Below are 22,802 nucleotides of genomic sequence, written 5' to 3'. Positions count from 1 at the left end.
AAAGAAAATTTTTAAGCTGACAAATTCTTGATGACTTAAAATAGTCATGGAGACATTTCTCAATAATAAATAGTAGTCATTATAATATTGCAACAGGGCCTGGAAAACAAGATAATTTTCATTATTATTGGTTTTCTAGCTCTAAAAATGTATATTAAAATTAAAACCCTCTATGAATATAAACCATATATTTGAATGTCCAAGTGCTCCTGTGTGAAAGAAACTTCTGCAGAATCCTTTGGTGATTTCAGATGAAGATTTTAAACTCTGGGGTAGAAATGTAATTTTATTTATGATTACTCACTAGCAACAGCTTAACAAAGGAGCTGATCCCAACTGTTGCCCAGTATTTGCTCCTTCTCAGATGAATCCTGGATAGGACTTGCAGCCAACCCATGAGTGGAAAATTATTCCAGTATGTGAATACAACCAGGATCTTGGTGCACTGGAAATGTGTAAAAATCCTTGTGTCAGGGTCAGAAACCAACATTCATATCTGTTAACCCTGGAAAAGGAAGTGTGACATCAAACTTTGGAATAACCATCAAAAAATCCCCATCCACTGACATATACATATATATATATATTTTTTTTAAAGGGACAACTTTATGGTTGCGTTAAAGACATTAAAACACACTTAAAGGGTTTTTCCAAAATATGTAATCTGTTTAATAGGAAGTGCCATTGAAACTGCCACAGAAATATTTATTTTACTTCCAAATGATAGTGGGAGGCTGCAAAAAACAACAACAAAAAATCTGCAACAAGACAAAGTAAAGAACTACCATTTTGAACTTAGATAAAATAATTTAACTGCGAAACCAATCTCCCACATTCTGCCCCCTTAAAAACAGTTGTAAGTTCATTAATTTCATTGTTCTGTCTTGTTTTCTTTTCCCTCTCTTTTCCCCATCCCATTCTTTTCCTTGACGACTGCAGCTGCTGGGACATGAATGACAACACTGCCTTGTGGTGGGTGATCAAGGGTCCTGTGGTTGGGTCAATCATGGTGAGTAGCACCTGGACAAAACATTTCCTCAGCTCTCCTGAGGACAAATAACCAATTCAGACATCTTCAAATACTTCACAAACCGTGCTGCATCCCTGTGCTGGATTATTACTTCGTTATTATTGCATTATTAAGATGGATTAATCCAAATTAAATGATGGAGCACTGCCTGCAAGCAAAGGAGTTATTCAGTTGCTTAAACACGGACACAAATGCCATAACCAAGACCCCAGAGCATGTGGAACATTTGTCTGGGGTTGGCAGACGTGATATATGGAAATTCTGGGCAATTTAGGGTGGGATCTGAAAGCCAAGTGGGACAATCCAGAGCATCTGAAACAACATTAAATGTCAGTGACCAGGCAAATAGACTCTGTCTGCTGAATGGGATTAACTCCACAGTACATTTATCTAAAATCAGATTTAAAATAGCACTTGGTCATAGTGCAGGATGCTAAATCATCAGCAAGGTGTCTGAGCTCTCTTTAATTGGTGGAGGTCTTGGATTTGTCTCAGATTTTGTCAGATACTTGCACACGGAGGACTGAGAGGTTCTAAAGTGCCCTGTGTGGTCTTCACAGAATGGCTGAAATTGGAAAGGGCCACTGGAAGTCATTTAGTCCAACCTCCCTGTTTAAGCAGGATTCCCTAGAACATATAATTCAGGATTGTGTACAGATGGATGTTGAATATCTGAAGAGAAGGAGATATCCTGATGTTCCAAATAATATGGGGATTTTAAAATGCTGATGGGCTCCTGCATTTAGGAAAATAAATTGAGCCCCTGGACAATATGGTCAGTGGCACCTGAAAATCTGTCAGGCTTGCCACATGTGCCTCATTCTGGGCACACTAAGTTGTTCTCCATTCTCCACAGACAGAATTAAGCAGGTTTTCAGTGATTTTTGTGGGAATTCAGACATCCAGCTCACAGGTAAATAAAACTGGAGGGGTTGTTTTTTTCAGGTTTGGTGTTTCTCCTTTAAAATCTTTGGGCAGCTCTGTAAAGTCCAGCAATCATCAGATAAATGAAAGGAAATTCAGCCAATCTCAGCCCCAAAACAGAGACAGTTCAATGATCCAAGGGTTTTGTCCATGTGTGAAGTTCCCTGTTTTGCAGGCATGTTCTATGAAGGATCATGTTCTGCTTGGGGACTCAGTTAAATCTGGTTTCTATCGAAGGAATTAAAGAACCAAGCAACCAGCAAGGGACAACAGGGCTTCTCCATCCCTTTGTAGTCCTCAGATCAGACAGAAACTGCTGGAAAAGATGCTCATTTTCAGTTCCTGGTCTCCCTATAGGAGTATAAGATTTTATAATGGATCAACATAAATTTCCACTGTTCTGGCTTTAAGAAGCTATGGAGTTGATAGCCAAATCTCAAGCCAAAGCATTGAAATAAACTAATTTTATCAAATTTTATTTTTTTTAATACCAATGGAAACTGTTAAACTGAGAAGTCCATTGGTCAGAAAGTGGGAGTTTAAAATGCCTTTACTCTTGAGATCTTTCTTTTATGATTTTTTTTGTGCAGATATCTTTTTTTTTTTTTTTACTCTGCACAGGTTGATAATGAAAAATGTTGAAACTTTTCCATTTATGTTTCTCCTCTCTTCTCTTGAAACTGCAGAAATTTTGCCTCATTTTAGCTGCAGCAAGGGAGATCAGACCCTTGTGAGCTTTCTCCATTAATCCTGACCCTATAAAACTTTTAGACTGTGGTTTGGAGAAAAAAAGGACACGTAACCAACAAGTCACTGGGAATGTCTCATTCTCATACTTTGTAAATGTATGTCATTGTCACAATTTTTTTCCTTTTTCTTTTCTTTCCCCCAGATAAACTTTGTGCTTTTTATTGGCATAATTGTAATACTTGTGCAGAAACTCCAGTCACCTGATATCGGGGGCAATGAATCCAGCATTTACTTGTAAGTACAAATAAAGCAGTAATCAATTTAAATTACTGATATACACATAGGAAAAACTCCCAAAATAAAAAAAGAAACCTCAGCTGAATTAGGTTGCTTTTTGAAAAGAGTTGCAACTCAATTATTTTGGTTGATTTTTACTTTAATTTTTCAATCCATCAGCTGTGAAAGTGCACTTTAATGCCAGCTTTCACCTTTCTTTAAAAGGCTTATAAAATAAGCATAAATACAAGATTAAAAACAAACCCAAACCAAATCTAATGTTTTTATATGTCAGTTATCTGAAAATTAACATATTTACCAGGTATAAAAATTGCTGTTATACTCATGGGATGGTTTGCTGTGCTTCATAAATTCCATGGTTCAAAATTCAGTGAAATTTGGTGAAAAGTTTTAATTAACTTTAGGCTGAATTATAGTGTAGGAAGATCCCCTAGACATGCTTATATGCATATTCTCATATAAACTTAAATGCATTCACACACACTTCCCCTTGAAATTGTTTTAAAATGCACAAAAATCCTAAAATTTTCCTCTAGATCTTTGTAGTTTTGTAGTTTTTAAAGCTGGAATCCTTTTTATTAGTTTCCACCTCATAAGAGGGCAGAGGTTGGCCAGTTGAGGTGGTCATCATTATCATTTTAGAGTGCATGCAGTCATTCTCCATAGAAAAATTATATAATCCTCTGGAATAATTAGGATATTGGGGCAGTACATCTGGTGTTGGCCTAAACACCACACACATTTGCTTTTGGGATTTTTTGGTGAGCTTGAGTGTTTTCTTGCACTTATAGGCATAGGTAGGACCATTTAATTTAGCACTAAATTCCTGATGAAAATAGACAAGCTGTGAAAACTCTAAATAAAACTAAAAGATGTTAGGGTAAAGTAGGAGATGCTTATTTTGTAACAAATACAATTATCCAGTGATTAGTCTCAGCCTAAGTAACCACAATCATAGTATAATGATGTCATCCATCCAAATGACAATTTTCAGGGAAAAATATGTCCTCCAGCTGCCTATTTTTCTTTTTTCCCCATTAGCTAGTTTAGATTTGCATTAAATAATAATATTTTTACATCAATTTTCATGTCTGTAGCCAGACAACCACTTACTGAAAACACTGCCCCTTCCATCTTGCTATAAACTCTGTTTCCAAAGCCAAAAATAAAGCTTGAAACTGATTCTGTGGGTGGATTTACCTCAGAAATGAAAGTGAGGATGAGAATTAGTGTCCAGGGTAACTTGTGCATGGTCTGCCATGGGCTTGCATGAAGGCTTCCCATGGATGTGCTGCTGGGAAGTCACCCCTGAGTCTTAGGTTGTGATTAACACCCGAGATGTGCAGAGCTCCTTCTGGCTCTGAATTTTTAAATGCATGTTTGGTGTCTGCTGCACATCTCACCTATGAAGCAAAGCATGCCACGGACTCCAAAGATTTAACTGGATTATCAAACATCCCTTGTCATCTTGGATCAATATGGTGACTGGGTTTTGCTGGTGTTTTTCCTATGTGTATAGTTAGCCACCAAAACCAAGAGAAAACATCATATTTTCTGTTCCATTCGCTGCCATTATTTTTTTTTTCCTCATATTTTTTTGCAACTTTTATAACCGGGCGTGTATAAATCGATCTCGCATTGATGTATGTGTTACGGAGTGTTGTTTATCCAAACAGATTTGACAGCAGAAAAGTTCACACAGGGACGACAAAAAAAGGAATGAAATTAATAATTCTGTGCAGATATCCACCAGACAGAGTCGATATTTGTGCACACATAGCCTGTAAAAAGAGAGCTTGGAAGGAAGGAGGACCACAGATCATAATCTGGTTCTGTCACCATATTGAAATATCTCACATTTAGACTGTGGCTCATATTAAGCATTTTCCATGTTCTATTTTGCACGTTCAACCTATTATAGCACCATTCCATCAGACCAAATTCCTCATCCAGATCTTTACTCCAGAATGTCTTTAAGCACTTTCCCTTTAGTAGGTGAGGAACGATGAGGTTGAGGAAGGATTTTCAGCCTGTTTTTGAACATAATACCACATGGATTTGCAGCAGGGATTGAGATTTATTCTAATATCAGTCTTCCATTTTTTGGAATAACCTTTTAGACAGCTGGTAATTCCATGACCAAAAAAAAAGAAAATGAAAAACATCAAAACCTTGGCTACTGACTTTTTTTTAAATGTTTGGTATATGTTTAAATTCAGGTCATTTTAATGACTATTTTTATCAGAAAAATCTACCTCAGGTTCTACTTCATAGACACTGTGGTGATGGTTCTGTGAAGCACTTAAGCCTGTATTTGATTTTTAAAGCCCTGGGGATGGGCTTAAATTCAAAGATTAATCATATATTGCTACTACTGTGCATTCATTATTAAAATCTCCCACTGGAGAAGTTAGCTGGGAGCTATAACAGGACCATGGCAGAAGAGAGCACTGCAGGGGAACTGAGGCTTAATTAATGCAGTGTAGCCACTGGAGAATGCAAGATTTGTCTTAGAATAAATCGAACAATTTGTATCATTTGCTGCACGTTATCAGGGCTTTACCCCCATTAAAAAAAAAAGAAAAAAAAAATTAGACTTCCTCTCTAAACAACCTGATCATTGTATGCAACAGCCTTTGCCTTTAGGCTGACCAAAGCTTGGAGACACGTTGCTAATTCCTAACAATTTTCCTGGAGTGGCCAAGTGCTTCTGTGGTTATAAACTTCCATTTTATCCACTTGTGTGTTCAGCCATTCATCACCAGTCTCATGCCTCCCCAGCCTTTCCTCATGCCTTTAGTTCCCCTGGGAGCTGCCTGCATGCTGCTGATCCCATCTCAGCCCCAGACCCCAAAAACCCACCAGGATCTGCCAGAGCAATCACTCCATCTTTCTTTTGCTGATGTTTTCGAGAGAAATTCCTCTTTGCAGCTGAAAATATTGGGGGTATCTAAAATAAAGATTCATCAAAATGTCTAAGCAGCTGAGATAGGAATTCAAAAAAGAAGACATTCCTTTTAATAGAATTTTGATTCTATTATTATTTTGGGTTATTTTTCTGAGAAACTTTCATACTTCCTCCCAATAGTCACATTTAGTGTGAGGAGTGACAAAGATGAAGGTTTTTTTTCTTGAAACGTCTGGTTCCAGTTAATCTTGTGTCAGTCCTGAATAATTCTGCCAAATTAAGCATCGAACTGAAGCAAGATCATTAATGCAAATGGAATAGATTTTTATCTGAGGGAGAAGTTCTGAGATGCCCAGGTGGTGGGGAAGCATAAAGAGCTATTGATTATATTCTTAGAGTAATTAAGGCAGCTATTATCATAGTTCAGGCAGGTTTCTCACCCCGGCTGGTGAAATAAACAGCAGCAATGTAGACAGAAAATGGTTTGGGTTGGAAGGAGCCTTAAAATCATCCAGTGCCACCCCTGCCATGGGCAGGGACACCTTCCACTGTCCCAGGGTGCTCCAAACCCTGTCCAACATGGCCTTGAACATTTCCAGGGATCCAGGGGCAGCCACAGCTTCTCTGGGCACCCTGTGCCAGGTCCCACCACTTCCCTCACAGTAAATAATTATTCCTAATATCCAATCTAAGCCTACTGTCTTTCCATTTAAAGCCAATCCCCCTCGTGACATGTCCTATTTAATCTCACAGAACAAATGACCATGTCTTGAACTGGTGACTGTATTTCCCATCCAGTTATAAATTAATTAACATGATTCCAAACAGAAAGAACCTCCCTGGTTTTTAGCAATCTCCAATTGCAGTTTGTAAATATTTTGAAGGAGATTATTTAGGGATAGTTACCCCATATGCTGAGAGCCAAGGAATTAAAGGGATCCATGGATTAAATGGGATCTCACAGTTCTGGGGATTGCAAACACATATTCACAACCCTACGATGGTTCAGCACACAGAGCAGCACATCAGGCCCACATTATTTGCATGGATTTATCATCTCTCAGTTTCTTCCTGAATTTAGGAATTTTAGGAAATGGATAAAAAACTGATTTGGCAAGACTTCACTGTTTTTTACAGTGAAAAATCCACCCAATGGTGTTTAACTTGGTATGTCAGAATCTGTTTTCAGACATCCTGGTTTTGGTCAAATTGTTGTAGAGAGAGTACATCACCCCCCCAAGAAAAAAAACATATTTCTACAGAAATGCCTACACAAAGCTTAAATCCACACCGTTATTTTCACAAGCATTGTTACATTGCTGAAATATTCACTCTACAGGGAAAATCATCAGCATCACTGCCATAAAACACCACAATATTTAGTAGGTGCATGATGTAGGTGCATGCTGGAATAACCCTTAAGATTAAAGAGTCCCACACATTTCCATCGAATCTTTGTTTCTTCATCCATTTTCAAGGGTCAAGCACATATAAGTGAAAAAAAAAATCTTTTTTAAAAATTTTATTATGATTCCCAGTTTATCATAACTGGTATAATTTGGGAGGCGGGGGGAGCCTGTTTCTGCTTTTGCTTTGACAGATTCTTCATAAATTTTGTATCACATGTTGAAAGCTCAATGAAAAGAAAACAAACCCCACATATATATCTAGCTAATTCAGGTCTACGTCATTCCTCCACTCAGCATCTTGCTGGAAAGAAAGGAGAATCATGGCATATATCATAGGTAGGTATGATTTTACCTATGGTGCAACCTAGAGGGTTAGGGCAGCAAAAACAATGTTGTAACCCAGATGTTTTGGTAAACAACACTCCTCTAAAATTCACCTCCAAAGTCACTGGACACGCAGTGATTCATTCTGCTACTGCTTTGTCTTGCTGCAAGTGCTCAGAGTGCCAGAGTTGATAATTATTGGCAGGGTCTTGGTGCCAAAAGGCTCGTTTTTTGGCAAGCAAATGGCAGATGTTGGATGGACAGTGTGTTCTCTAGGAGGGCGCTGCAATTTCTGAGCCCCAGGTGCTGCCAGCTGGGTGCTGGGACAGCCAGCAACAAAAGGAACTCGTGTCCTTGGGTTAATCCTTCTCTACCACAGGAAAATACACTGGAAAACTCAGATGATGGTCATTTGATGTCAGTGCATGATCAGCAAGGACCTAGTGCTCATTTCTGAGGAATGCCAGGGGAGTAGATACTTGTTGTTTTGATTGACAAGAATTCTTGATGGATTTATTTAAAGTTCTAAAAAAAATGTGCTCATTCACTACTATACTTCTTATGTGCATTGCCCAAGGCAAATTATTACTTTGGGTGCTGGTTTGATTTTTTTTGTTTGTTTTTTCACTTTGGAAGTTTTGATTGGAAAGGATGGGGGTTGTTCATTTGTGCCAATCTTTTCAGGTAGAGATTGGGAAAAAACCTGAGTGTACTAATTAGGAATGTAAGCTCATACAGGCTATGTACCATAATTAGCAGGAGTGCAATTAGCAGGGATTTATTTATTTTCAGATAAAATAATCAAAAGCTCTATTCTGCTTTGATTACCTATCTGTGGTTTCAATTTGTGTAAAATCAAACAGCACAGAATATTTAGAGTGTTTATAATGTTCCTGGGAGCTGTTATTGCTACTGAACAACTGAGGGGAAAAATGCACCTAAATCCCTCAGGTGTCTGTGGCAGGGACAGGAAGATGAATTTTTGGTTGTCAATTCTACTTTCCCAACCTAAATACCATCCTGTCATCCTGTGCATCCTGTACATTCTTACATAAATTATGAGACTAGACCTAAAATTGTTTATATCTTGGAAGGGGTTTTGTCATTTCATGGGGCACCTGCCAGAGGAATATTCCAGAAGAGCAAATCAATATTTAAAAAGGAAATTCCATTCCATTTCCAATGATATGCAAGCACCTGACCAGAGCTTTGGCGGGATCTAATTTTGAAATCATGGATCACAAATCTCATTTCTTGTTGTTACAACATCACCTGTGATGAATGCAACATTAAAAAGGGTTCAGCTTCTATTATTTAGAAATCTTTAGAAGGTGAATTTTAGGGTGCAAGGCCTTGGTCTGCACAGGTGGTGTCTGTGTGGTGGAGGCTGACTCCTGTCCTTTTTCTTTTTGCAGTAGCATTGAAAAACAGGCTTTGTCTTTAAACACTATTTCTGGGGCTGTAGGGCATTTTTATGGGAAATTTTATGGTTTAAATCAATATACAGACAGAGAAATGATACAGTGGTGATTTTTGTTGTTGATGAGCTCATGAGATTTTGAAATCTGCCTAGGTTTCACGTGTAAGGATTCTCTAATGATGACTAAATTCTCCTTGGCTCCATCTGTGGCAGCCTTAGAGAACAAAGTTCTTTGCCCACAAGTTGCATCCTAAAAGAGCAAAGCACAGACATTCCCCCCCATCTGTCACAAGAGCAAGCCATGAAGTGAAAAAGAACAATTTTGCATTAGAAGAGAAGCCACTAAAAGATGCTCCTTCTCTTTAAAGATCAAGGAGTTGTGCAGGTTAGTGAGGGAGAGAATAATGCCAGGTTTTGTCCAACACTGCAATTCTCTTTATAGAAATGATTTTTATATATTTTTTTAAGAAAAGAGTGAAGCTTGCTGCACTCTTAACAGTTCTACCAAGGATTGGATTAGCCCTAACAGCCCTGTTTCCACAGTCTGAGGCACCAAAAAACAGCTAAACAGTGTTTTATGAGTTCCCATTGAAATGTCAGTGGCATGTATCTGGAAATTCCAGATCTAAACACCTTTCAAAGACAAAGACAAGTACCAAAGCCATCATGGCTTGATTGCCATAGCTGGTGTGGAACAGAGCTCAGAACACCCAGAGGCTCAAGCCAGAGGGATTTATACATAAGTGCTTGCATCTGCAGGGTGCCTGTGTAAATACAGAACTTTACCCACACATGTGCTGTCTGAAACACTTTAGATATCTGAAATTGTTCCAACCTTCCTGCTTCAAAGGTCACAAATACTTCAGCAATGTGCAGAATATAAAGCTTTGCATTGTAAAGGGAGGTTGGCTGCACTTCACTAAATTTGCTGTAACCTTGGAAATTTTGCCACACACTGGAGCTTCTTGATTAGCAAAGATAAGGTAGCTTTTGGAAAGAAAATGCAGAAGAGATCTCGAATGTGCTTCTGAAATCACTGCACTTGGTCAGAGTGAATAATCTAGCTTTGATGTGTGTTGATGTGCTTCAGTTTTCATGGAGATCAGCAGGACAGGGAATGTCCTGTGCCCAAGGCCACTCATCTTTTGAATTAGCCAAGGATTTGGGTTCAGTGTCTTCAATCAGAACAGCTTGCTTAGATCCTGGAAAAGATAATAAGTTTGAAGAGTCAGAAAAAATTCAGAAGTTTCAAATTGAGCATTAACTTGGGGATGTCCAAATAAGACACTTCTGACTGTTTGTCCTTTTCCTCATGCACTGGTCATGTATAAGTTTGTTGTTTGAGTGCACTGTTAGACTGAAAGGGATAGATCTGAATTTTTCTTTGTCCCCAAATCAGTTTGCACCACTGATTCCTTGAATCAGTTTCTTAATGTAAAGATGAAGGTGGAGCTGAAGCAACTGGTCAGGCAGCAGTTGATATGAGACTGCAGGAAATGGGAATTAATTCTGACCTCTCTGATCCTGAATGTGCTTTCAGTTTATACCAAGGCTCAATGCCCACCAGCAACCATGAACTTCCACTTAGTTTTTCCCACCATTCACACTTTTGCCTCTATCATATCAGGATAACAGGAATTTACTTGCCTCTCAGTGTCTCTGTTTCTCCTTGCCATTGATTTAGTGTGTCTCACTTCAGCAGCTGGCATTGTTTCACATCCAATTGGTGTTAGTTTTACATCTGGAGAATTTTTAGGATGCACTCCAAGCAAGTACACAGCCTGAGGTAGGGAAGGGACAAAGAAGATGGTGCTATCCCAAGGCAGAAGGTTTTTTTGATCTGGAAAGACAAATTTCTTGTGAGGATCTTGTGACTAACACTGTGTGCCAAAGGAGCTGTGTGGTTCAGAGCAGGTAATCAGTTTTCTAAGAACAAACTCTGCCTGCCTTGGAGAGTAAAGGAACATCCTCAAAGGCCACCAGGCTACAGTGCCTTAATACAGAATTCAGTCTCCATGAAGGTTGTTTAAACAGATGCAAACTACCTCAAGATAGGACAAATCCACAGTCTTAGTCCCCCCTGGATCATTACTGAGGGATTTCCAAACTGTAATTCCTCTTTATATTTCCAATGAAAACACTGGAGTTGTGCAGCTGATTAAATGTCTGCAAACCCAGGCTTTTTTAACAAAGCTATCTATTTTCATTAAGGAGAATTGTAGAGATGGATTGTTCCATGAATCTGCAGGGATATTGTATAACACGTGAGGCAGGTGAGTGTCAAAACAGTGGAACTGAAGCTTCAGAGCTGCAAATTATATAAACCCAGTGTAGTTACACTGATGCTGAGCTCTGCCAGCTGACAGGAACCAAAACCTGTCTGTAATGCTTGAAAATCCACTTCTTGTGCCAGACTGGGACAATAAACACTGTGGGCTTTGCTCATTTGCTTTCTTTTGAGGACAATGAGCTAAATCCCATTCTCAGATATTTATGCCTGGATTTGGATATGCACATTCTTCATTTGAAACACTAAAGTATTGAAAATCTTAATTTATTTAAGAATCTCATTTGGCATGGTACATTTTTCTCATTGAACACTCTATTGTCTACTGCACCTCCAAAAAAAATTATTCCACAGTGCATGGATCTGTGGATCTGTGCTCTGGAGTCAGAGAGAATAAACCAGCTTGGTAAAACAGGAGCTCCAGAATTAATACAGGGGAAGAATCAGGACACAGAACCTTGAAGCTACAGTTCATTTAAAGGCTGTTTTTGTTGGAAGAATTCTGCCCTCTGCTACCAGCTTTATTCTCTAGGCAAATATTAGGCTTAATCTCTTCATTATTTAACTCCAAGTATAACAGTGGTGTTCTCCTTCTTTTTATGTCCACTCTGTAGAAGTTAGAAAAGCCAAGAATGAACACTGTAGATTAGATTTTTGACTCTCTTTGACCATTCAGTTTCAGCTTCAAGCCTCAGATCTACCCGAGGGTCAGATTTACTGGACAAAAAGTTCCAGTCCAAATTCATCTTTGTCAAACATTTGTTTTTAACCATGGCATTAATCTGCAAGCACTCATCCAGCTTCATTTTCTTATTTGGGTGGCATTAGCAAGGAAAAGCAGAACTTTAGGTAACAAGACTAAGAATTTGGGATTTGTTTTCCATTAAAGGCTAGAGACACTGTTTCCTTTTTTTGTTGTTGTTGTTTTTTTTGGGGAGGAATTATTTGTTTGTTTTCCATGAAGAGCACAGTATTTGTTGTGCTTTTAGCATGACAGCAGAGGCTCTGCCTGGTTTAATAAAACAATCGTGCTGGGCTCCTTCCACAGTCAGTACAGACCTACCCAGTCCAGAGAATAAAATCCTTTAGTGCAGCTTATTTCACTTTAAACAACAAGTTTAAGGTAGGTGAGGTAAATCTCAATTTATGGCCTGCTTCTCACCAGTAACTGCCAGGCTGGCATGGGGTGACAAGGAAAAAGGCACTGAGCTGTTTTGTTAACCTCAAAATCTAGAGGAGATACAACTAAAAGACAACTTTGCTGAGAAACATCTGTGCATACTCTGGATGAGAGGGTGAAGGAGTCTGCCTGCACACAGTGGGTCAGAGCTGCAGCCACTGCAGTGGGATGGAATTGCACAATCTGTTTGTTGCCCACTGAACAAGTTCTGTTTTCCAAACTTTTCCACCTGATCTCTAAGGCCATGGGGCTTGTGAATGTAGTTGGTGTTTGGAAGGGAAACAAGTGCAGCTTCAGGGAATCCTCAGCTACTGAGCAGCAAGGAGAAGATGTCTCCCAGCCTAGGGAATATCTCTGGAAGAGCTGAGGGGAAGTGGGTGTGTGACATAAATAATATATTATACGGATCCACTTTTCAATATTCTCCTCTCTCTCCCATACAATCTCTCTACTTCCACTTTGGTTAAGTTTCTACTGTATTTCAATGCTTTATTTCATTGATTTCTTTCTGCATTCCTTCTCCTGCTACTACACAGCTGCAATCCTACTCGTGGTGAAGTTGCATAGAATTACTCGAGCAGGGTGCACAAAGATCCTTCAGGAGGCACAGTTTTAATTTGCATGAATCAAGTTCTACCTTTACTGCATTTCCCCAAGGATTCCCTTCAGCACATTCAGAGACAAGGCACAAACCTCATCATTCCCTGTGTGTTGGTAGCGACCTAAATTCAGAACTCTGACCATTTTCATTATGGATGTACTTGGATAATGCAGCATAACCTCCTTCCCCTGGATCAGCATGCTCATTCAATTCCTCTTAAGCACCTCTGAGACATCTGGAATTGAACTGCAACCCCTTTTGCCTCAGATTTGTGCTCTCTCTCATTTGCATTGAGGCGTCCAAAGGTGTTCGGTCTGCTGCGGTGGCCTGCAGCCACATCATCCATGGCTCATTTCATCCCGGGAGTGTTTAACTTTTTCTTTCCCCTTCCACCCTAGCACCCTCCCTCTTCCTCCCAGATGCAGCTGCAGTCCCTGCCCAGGACACTTGCGGTGAGACTCAGCTTGTTTGCCTTTAGCTGTCTAAAGTCTCGTGCTCGATCTGAGCGGTCCAGTCGTCGTCTGTGGTCACTCGGGGACAGCAGGGCACCTCGCTCAGACAGAGCATCCCCCCGTGCCTTAGATGTCTCTGTCACACAGGCCAGCTCAGCCTGGGAGTCCCTGTGCTTTCCCTGAGTGAGTTCAAGGTGGTAGTTCAGTTTGGAACCTGTCTTTGGCACGTAGAGTTAGATGTGACCGATTCCGTTCTCTGTGTGCCTACAGAGCTCTGAGGATCCTGCCCTGATCCGTGTAGTGTTTTCATACCCATGATCTCATTTCTGTCCATTTCCTTATATTTGTCTATTTTTTCCCTCCTTCTTCTTTTTTTTTTTTTTTTTTTTTTTTTTTTTTTCCTGGTTCCTGCCTCCTCTGTCTCTTCTCTCTTTCTCCCTTTCCTTCCACCAACGTCTCTACTTTGGTAATAAATAAACTTTGCAAAATAAAAGGGGAGAGAGAAAGGAAAGAAAACGTCTACAAATTCTGTACTCTAAAGATCTGGGACACTTTACACCATCTAAGATCAGAGAGATGACTCTACTGAAATCAGAAATGGCAGAGAGTAAGTGCTAACAGCACTAAAATATTAAGGTTTTCCTAAGAAGTGCTAGCACTGTTTTCCATCACAAACCTGTGTGTAAATGTCCCCTCACTGGGTGGGGAGCAGCAGTTAATCCTTAGATATTATCCTTATTATATATTATCCTTAGATAATATTTTCAAAATCAAGTCTATTTTTTTAATAATTCTAGTAAATACCAAATGCTGTCATGATACGTCTGTTCATCAGGAAAACATAAAAAAATCAATTTCTATCAAATAAAACAGGGCATAAGCACTAAAGGAAACACGGAGGGGAATTTATTTCTAGATTGCCATGGCAACATTAAGTATATCATTGAAGACCACAAACCTCTACAACAACCCATGGCTAAGACTTTTCAAAGTGATTATTGATTTTTTAGATGCTTCTTTTTCAGGTTCTGTACCTTAATATGCCTCCTAAGTGCTTCTTTTCAACACAGGCTGAGCAGCCCTCTTGTGGTAAAAATCGGTCTGTGAAATGGGTTTCAGATCAAGTGACCAAAAAAATGAGTGGCACTCAAAATCCATAGTCACTTCTGAAAGCCTGTCACAATAAAATGGAACTAGCCCTAAAATCTCCTTGCTCATTTTTGATCAGTCTAAGTGGACAATTAATGCCCAACTCAGCTCTGTGAAAAGCAGGTGGTACAAAAATCTAGTACAGAAATTATAGTGCAAAAGGAGCAGTCATTTTCATGTTTACATCCTCAGCAACATCCAAGAACTGAAATTCATTTTAGGAGTTGAAACATGGTTACTATACCAATTTGCTGGATTTGTACATGCCACAAGACTGTGTTCTTTCCAGCTCTTATACTGTAATATTTAATTACAACACAGTTATCAGGCTTTAATTATCCAAATGGAAGCAAAACATAACTCCAGTAATGGGGATTGACTTAAAGGAGGTAAAAGTAGAGAGAAATTTAATGTTTTCAATTCATCTTGGTTTACTGTTCAGATTATAAATTCTATGAGTTGCAAACACAGGTCTTAGACCGTGTCACACAAATGGATTTGGGTTTGGTTGAACAAACTTAAATGTTTGCCTTGAAAGCAATTGCTTTAAAAATCAAGGTATTATCCTTGATATTAATGGATATTTAGTCAGGGTACTCAGTTGTGTTTGGTGTTCATCCCATCCTAGACTGGACATCTAAGACAGGTCAGATGTACCTGGCCAGTAATTGTGTATTTCTCTCTCTACTTTATTCTGATGTTTCTCAGGGTCCTAATGATGTCCATTTTACTTAGACACCTCTACTGTAAACATCCAACCTCTCCTGAGGTGAATTCCACCAAAACAACCACGTGTTAAAATCAAAACAAAAATTTTCCCCTGGGAAGTTGACAAGAAATTGCTACTTTCAATTCTCACGTATTTCAGCCCAGACATAAAATCTCTTATAGGATCCCTCCAAATACCTTTCCCTGTTTCAGATTACCCTTCTTGTGATTGATTTTAAATGAGCCTCTCCTAGCTGGTTCTAAAGGAACTGTTTTGTTCTTGGTAGTGGCCATTCCTAGTATCCAATCCCTAGAATCCTAGAATGCAGGGATCAAGGTCCTGCTCCACAGTGTATGAGCCTGCTGCTCTGATGAGCACACTGTCTTAGTGACAAAAAATAAGTGGTACCTCCAAAATTACCAGCCAGACATCCATACTGACATTCCATACTGAGCTCCCTCCCCATCACCAAAGAAGATGGAAAAAGTGCTTTGGTGTCCTTATTAGAAACTGGGTTAAAAAGAAGGGATCCACACTACAATGAAAATAAGGAACACCTGATCCAATTCACCTTGGATTGATCCCCATCCTACGGGTTTATGTTACTCTCTGATTGTCCTCCATGAGCATGCAGTCAACTTTCATTTAATATATTGTTCTGTGACCCTCTGTACAAAAGCAGACCAACAGGCCGTGTGTATTTTGGATGCGTTAGCGCTGCCCGCCCGCCCTCAGGGTGTTTCAGTTTTGGTTTGTCCGTGGATCAGCACATCACAACGGCCAGCAACAGCCAGTGCACCTTAATTTTATTTGATTTTTTTTTTTTAATTTCTGCTTCAGTCGAGCAGCTGGTTCTGTGCTGTGACTCCATTCTGTCGTGTCCGCTTTCCATCTTTGTGACGTGTCTCATGAAATGTGTTGAAAGTGACCTACCTTGGCCTGTTCACGATATGCTGAAAAAAATGCTAATCTTGTCATATTTAGCAGCTGCGTTCAGAAATGCTACTGTAAGCCTAAGAGGGCTAACCAGCACTCTTGCAAGATGTCAGAACTATCAACCATTACCCTGTAAGTGTACGCACTCCTGTGACATTACTGTGTGTGTATGACGCATGTTGCAATTAAATGAATGGATGAGAGCAGAGGGGAAGTAAGCAGAGAGCAAAGCATTCATTTAGTTCTTGTTGCATGGAGAATTTTTTTGGTTCTTGTTCTGTGCTTTTGCTGATGCGCCACGATCGAGGATTTTAAAGTTGTTTTAAATTCTTTCTCTCTCTCTCTTTTTTTTTTTTTTTTTAATTATGGCTGATGCTATTTATGGTTTTGGGTAGTGTCTGTACAGAATTAATAGCTGCTCTTAATTGTACAGCAAAGAGGTGAGCACCTTCATACTGAGAGAAAATGTTTCACCTGAAAACTTCCTAGAAAAACTGGGTGAGATGGAGTCAATCAGACCCTCATGGGTATAAAACTTCTTTTGTCCATTGAACTGAGGGAAGTTAACTTAGTAAACACCCAGGGGTGAAAACGTTGGCCTAATACCAAAATGAATTGTATCCATCAGAAGTTACAGAATCACTGAGTTGGAAAAGACCTCCAAGATCATCAAGTTCAGTCCAACATTGTCAAATATTGTCAAATATAGAGTGAAGCATCCAGAAGAGGGAATAAAAGCCAGTCAGCCAAGAGCTGTGTGAATGAATCACTATCCCATTGTCCAGCTGACTCCTTGCTCCTTGCACGAGAAGCCCACAGGTTTTCACAGGTTCATGAAATCATTAAGGTTGGATAATAGCTCCAAGGTCATCCTCTCATTTTGTTTAGATGAGGTGCAATTTCAAACACCTATTACATGTTTTGTGATGATCTGAATTTCTCTGCCGTTTTATAAGTGGGAATCAACATTCTCTGAGGTGCCCTGACACAGAGACCCAAAACTCCAGGTTTTTGCTAAAAAATATTCAGTAGTTATCTTCAACACCTTTAAGGAAAAAAGACTGGTTTGTAACTAAACTGCACATATGGTTATGTTTTTAGTTAGAAAAAAAAATAAAGTGAATTTTCTGTGTGGTTTCATATATCTTTGAGGTATTTAAGAAACAAAACAATGAAGATGTTGAAAAATATTCAGTCAACAGACTGGAACCATGCAAAAGCAGATAGAAATAGAGAAGACAAAAAGGAGCAGCTCCATCTTCTACACAGAAAGCAGATGAAAACTAAAAATGGTCAGGTAAAACTGGGAGTCAGGAGGAGATAGTTTGAAATATAAAGTTCACTGCCTAATGGACATCCTGATGCAGCACAGATGCCATGGTGGGCCTTTGCAGTGAACCAAATTTTACATAAAATGCAGTGTTTCTGAAAGATAGGAGACTGATAATGCTCTGAGGTGAAATCATCTTACCTAGCCAAGGGCAAGAAGAGTTCAGCCTAAACAGGAGGTTCTTAAACCTTTGGTTTTGTGTCTGTTGAAGTATGAAAGTCTTGGGAAGCTTCCCTGTTTTTCATGTCCTTGGTCTGAAGATGTGGTTTATGCACTGGAAAATCAAAATCCTGGAATCATTCAGGTGTTCAGGTGTTACTTCAGGTGTTTTGGAAGTGATGCTACAGACCTAATTAAATCTTTGGGAAAGACTGGAAAAGATCTGTCAGGGAGATTATTGAGGTTCCTGAAAGTCACTTTAATATGTTCAGCATTTTGTGATAAAATAGATGCTTCAGTTTATTAAATGTGAACTGTGTTGAGCATTTCGTTACTGATGACATCCTGTGCCTTCCTGCTTTGCTCTTTATTCTTCAGTGTCAAATATTGTTACAATTCTTTTTTTGCACAGATTTATCACAGAGATGATGAATATGTACCTTTGGCCAGAGAAATTGGGTTCCTCTAATCTAAACCTCACAAATCTACAGGGCAGAAATTTGTGTGACAAACTCAGTCCAGGTTCCCTTTGAGGTTAATGGATAGATTTAGGACGTGATAAGAATTTCCTTAGGGGCAGAGGATTTGTCCTTGTGTCAGTGATTCTTGTTCCTCATAGACAATAAAGGGAATTTAAGCATGCATTTAATTTAACTAAAAATAGATGTCATCATTGCAGATACGTCACAGCATTAAGTTAATCAATATATACATAAATAGATGTACTCAGTACCCATGGGGTTTGCAACAAGAGTCACCTTTTATTAAAAAGACATCTGTAGCACACAAGAACGATATTAAAAGTGTCTTTTTCTCTGATTTAGAGACATTTTTAAAATAATTTCATTATCAATATCTATGCTGTGTATGTCCAAACCTCGGTGAGATGAATGAATGTTGCTTTTCAGGACTACAGACCTCGATGTCTTCATTGCAAAAGTTAATATTTGAGCAAAACATTTCACTTAGGACAGCTTTTAAACTGGGCAATTCTCTTATTTTAGAGGGGCAGAACTAAATGGAAAAACAATGATATCATCTTCCTTCAAAGTCTATGGTTTGGAGATTTTTGCTTCTTTTTTGATTTTTTTTTTCTCAAAAAGATTGAGTGGTTGAGACCTTAGCAGTCTCCTTAATAAATGTGGATATGCAATGGAAAAACAAAAGCAGGAATCCTTCAAATACTGATCAAATTAGACAACCTTCCTACTTAGTGTTTCTTGTGTTTCTTTTAGCATAAAGTTCTCATTTCATTATTCAGTAGAGGAGTAAGGGAGAACACAGGACACCATTATTTGTTTGTATTTACATTTAATGGAAAGTCCACATTCATAGCCATGATACTGGAGAAAGTCTCATGTTTGAAGTGATTTTAAGGAAAATAACAGCTGGAAAACAGAATGTCAGCCTCCACAAAAAATTATATATATATATTTTTTTAAGCAATCTTAAGACTTTCCTCTCCCTGTGGGAATGTGAACAAGGATTTTGCTAGATCTTTACTATCTTCCAAACAGCCACTTGAACAATTATTGTCCTCAGAACCTCTAGATCCACTCCCCAAGTTTCTTGCCTGTCTGAAAGAGTGGGGGAAGAAAAGAGGATTCATATTTTTGGCTGTTACACACCTGAGAATTCCACAGTGTCCTTTAAGATTTTCATTCCCTGTAGGCACACAAACTTACAGGTCTCACAGGACCTGCTTGAAGTCTTCTCCCCAATACTTCTGAAAAAAAAAGCAATTTATCATCATCCATACAGGCATTAATGTCTCTCAAGTTTTTTCTTATAATTGAAATCTTCTTTTCTTCTTTACTGATTTTAATAATCCATGAACTTCAGAATGTGTTATTTAATGCATTTTCTTCCTCACTTTTATGACAATATTGAAGACAACACCTAAAATAAATTGATGATGGCATTATATTTCCAGATCCTGCAATCTAATTGTGTGATTAATCAGGTATGATTAATGCCAGAAAACTGACAATAAAAAAAGGTTTCCTCTGCATCTTCCCCTAAATTAATCTCCCAAGAGTGCAGTGAGACAGAACATATTAATAGATAATTCTATTCTGACTTTTAGATCAAAACAACATTTATCCTGTTGTTGTTGTCATTAAGTCTGAATATAAATGATAAAAGATATGGAGAGATTATATTTTTTGCCCAGTTTATTACATTTAATTTAATTTTTTTAAAAATTCCATGACTAGTTTCAGACACCTATATTCTTTACATCCCTTTTTAACAGAGATAACACTATTCTATAATCTCTTCCTCAATGTTTCTGTTCCTTTTTATTAGCCTGCTTGCATGTCCATAGAGAAAAAGGACTAGAAAAGACTCCAAAAGTCTTTTACACTGGCTCCCTCCGGTATAGATTACTTATTTTAGAGATCATCAAAGCTGGACACTCTGAATGCTCTTCATCACCCTGTTCTGAGGTTGTTCCTCTCTTTTCAAAACGTTTTGGCCAGTGTCTAATTTTATTACCCACAGGAACAATGTTCTCTGGTTTGTGGGATCTTCCACCAAGACCTGAGGTTTGGTGTCCATCAGATTTATGGCTCAGATGTGTTTAGTGAAGTGTCCAGGCAAAAGTTGGGATGAATTTATCCCCACTGGGGCCCAAAGTCTGACTGAGCTGGGAATGTCCCATTCTGGACATGAATGTCCCACTGCTGGAGATAATTGTGCTCACAAAATTATTGAAAGTGTGTGAATTAAACCTTCAGTGCTGCTAAAACAAACATCATTTTGTTGCTCATACCACTGAGCATTTATTATCAAATTCAAATCTGTCTGCAATGTACCAAATAGATAAAAGCAGAGGGGACGTTTGAATTTCAACAAATATGCAGCTCTTTGAAAAAGCTCTATGACTTTTTATCTTCCTTTGTCCTCCATCTGCCTTCTTCACTTACCTGAATGTAAATATAAGAATCAATAATATTCTTCCCCTCTGAAAATGTCCTGGAGGTTTTTTAGGTCACTTTGTTCATAATAAAGCACTTGTCTTATTTTCAGAACAACATTTGCTTTCTCTTTGCTCTGTTTTTTACTGCTTAATCAGACAGAGACACTCACCAAAACATGCACAAATCTTGGCTGGGCCCTGATTTGGGGGTAGTTCACCAGTTAAGTGCTCACATGCAATATATTAATTTCCAGCCCTTTTTGTTTATATCTGCTGAGCTTAATTCCCCTCTGAAACATCTTTATTCTAAAACAGTGAAGTAGTTAAACAGTGGAATTGCACTTAGGTTTCCAACAGTATAAATCAAGACCAAAGCCAAACCTTCAGGAATAGTTTGGAGTATAAGAACATGCAGGGGAGTTAACTTTTATTTGTATGGCTGTTGGTTTTTTAGATTTATTTGTGTAGTTGTTTTGGAATGTTTTTTGCTGTGCAGAAACATATTCGCTCACACACACAAAAATGAACAAAAAGAATTGATTTCAAACACTCCACTGGGATTAAGCAGTGGGGTGAGAGGTTTATAATTGTACCATGGTAGCACTCTGAATCCCTTAGCAAGATTCCCCTCATTTTTTGGCATGGTAGGAGAAAATTCCTGGTTATAATAGTGCCAATTAAAATAGCAGCAGAGAGCATTAAGCATAATTAATGTGCCATTGCTGTAGCAGTGTGAAGAAGGGGGAGCAAACTGCAGTGTGTGTGCAAACAGTCTTGGGAACAAACAGGGACGTTGCATATTTGTTTGTATAATTATGCGGTGTACGTATTTCCCAAAAGTCTGTCAAGCAAAATATTTTCTGTGCTTTCTTCTTTAATTAAAGTGCAGGTTGCTAATTGCAAGGCTGCATTAAAGTTCTTTCCCTCTGTTGTGACAGGAGACTGGCTCGCTCCACCCTGCTGCTGATCCCCTTGTTTGGAATTCACTACACGGTGTTTGCCTTTTCTCCTGAGAATGTCAGTAAGAGGGAGAGACTGGTGTTTGAGTTGGGACTGGGATCCTTCCAGGTGATTGTACACTGAATTCAGCTTTCCTCAGAGCAGAATTTCTATTCATTATGACTACTTTGCATGTACAGCTCTCAGAGTGTGTATCTCTGCTCATTTATGTGTATGTCTTGTATACCAGGATTTTGGGTTTGTTTGTTTGTTTGCTTGTTTTTTGCTTTTAATTCCAGCTATTTTTGTCATTCCTTCAGGATTTGAATTCGTTTTTTTATTTTTCTCTCCCATTTCCCTAGGGTTTTGTTGTTGCTGTTCTCTACTGCTTCTTGAATGGGGAGGTAAGACTTTTAATATCGTCCTTCACCTATCATCCACATCCCATTTTCTTGTGGGAGTAACTGCTGTTCCAATTGTCCATTCTAACTCATCATTTACCATAATCCCTGATACTTTAGTCTGAATCTCACAATTCTCAGAAAAAAAAAAAAAAAAAAAAGAAGAAAAAAAAAAAGAAGAAAAAAAAAAAAGATTTGTGATGTTTTTATCAAACCAAAACATTGGCCTTACCAGAGATGATGGCTCAGATTAAGGATTCCTGACAGGGCTAGGATATGGACAGGTCTCTTTGAAATGTCATCCAAGGTGCACAGTTTTGCAGTGGTTTTGTTGAACTTTGCCCTGTTCTTGCCAGCCCACTCTCCCAGCCTGTTCAGCTCTCTCCAAGAGGTCTGACATGTCCCTGTCACCACCCAGTGTGGAACCCCAGCCAAATTGGTGGTGCTGCTTTCAGTCCCATCACTGAGACTCTGATGAAGATGGTGAACCCTGGCAGAGGTTCCCAGAGAAGCTATGGCTGCCTCATTCCTGGAATTGTCCAAGGCCAGGCTGGATGGGGTTTGGAGCATCTTGGGATAGTGAAAGATATCCCTGCCCATGGCAGGGGGTGGAAGGACATGACCTTTAAGGTTTCTTCCAACCCAAACCTTTCCACGCTCTATGTGGAACAGTATGGGTCCAATATCAATACCTGAAGGACATCATTAAAGTGCCAGGCTAAATAAAAACCATTGTT

At 38.9% G+C, this 22,802-nt stretch overlaps 1 protein-coding gene across 11 annotated transcripts in view; it reads left to right on the top strand.

Annotated features, from left to right (window-relative positions):
* The window catches only part of ADCYAP1R1 (ADCYAP receptor type I), a 143,123-nt gene that overhangs the window by 109,676 nt on the left and 10,645 nt on the right, over positions 1-22,802 (top strand). For 4 of the 11 annotated variants that reach the window (XM_088180944.1, XM_088180709.1, XM_088180783.1 and 1 more), the window contains 6 exons: positions 940-1,009; positions 2,847-2,938; positions 13,469-13,522; positions 16,365-16,448; positions 21,664-21,793; positions 22,027-22,068. In XM_088180944.1, the coding sequence (XP_088037070.1) occupies positions 940-1,009; positions 2,847-2,938; positions 13,469-13,522; positions 16,365-16,448; positions 21,664-21,793; positions 22,027-22,068 (472 nt within the window). The remainder of the gene's footprint in view (positions 1-939; positions 1,010-2,846; positions 2,939-13,468; positions 13,523-16,364; positions 16,449-21,663; positions 21,794-22,026; positions 22,069-22,802) is intronic. The other 7 variants (XM_088154644.1, XM_088181065.1, XM_088181122.1 and 4 more) reach the window with 4 other exon arrangements.

Source organism: Sturnus vulgaris, chromosome 1, assembly GCF_052056855.1.
Source record: "Sturnus vulgaris isolate bStuVul1 chromosome 1, bStuVul1.hap1, whole genome shotgun sequence".
NCBI lineage: Eukaryota > Metazoa > Chordata > Aves > Passeriformes > Sturnidae > Sturnus > Sturnus vulgaris.
The sequence above is the reverse complement of the archived record's forward strand: the minus strand, read 5'-3'. Positions and strand labels throughout refer to the sequence as shown.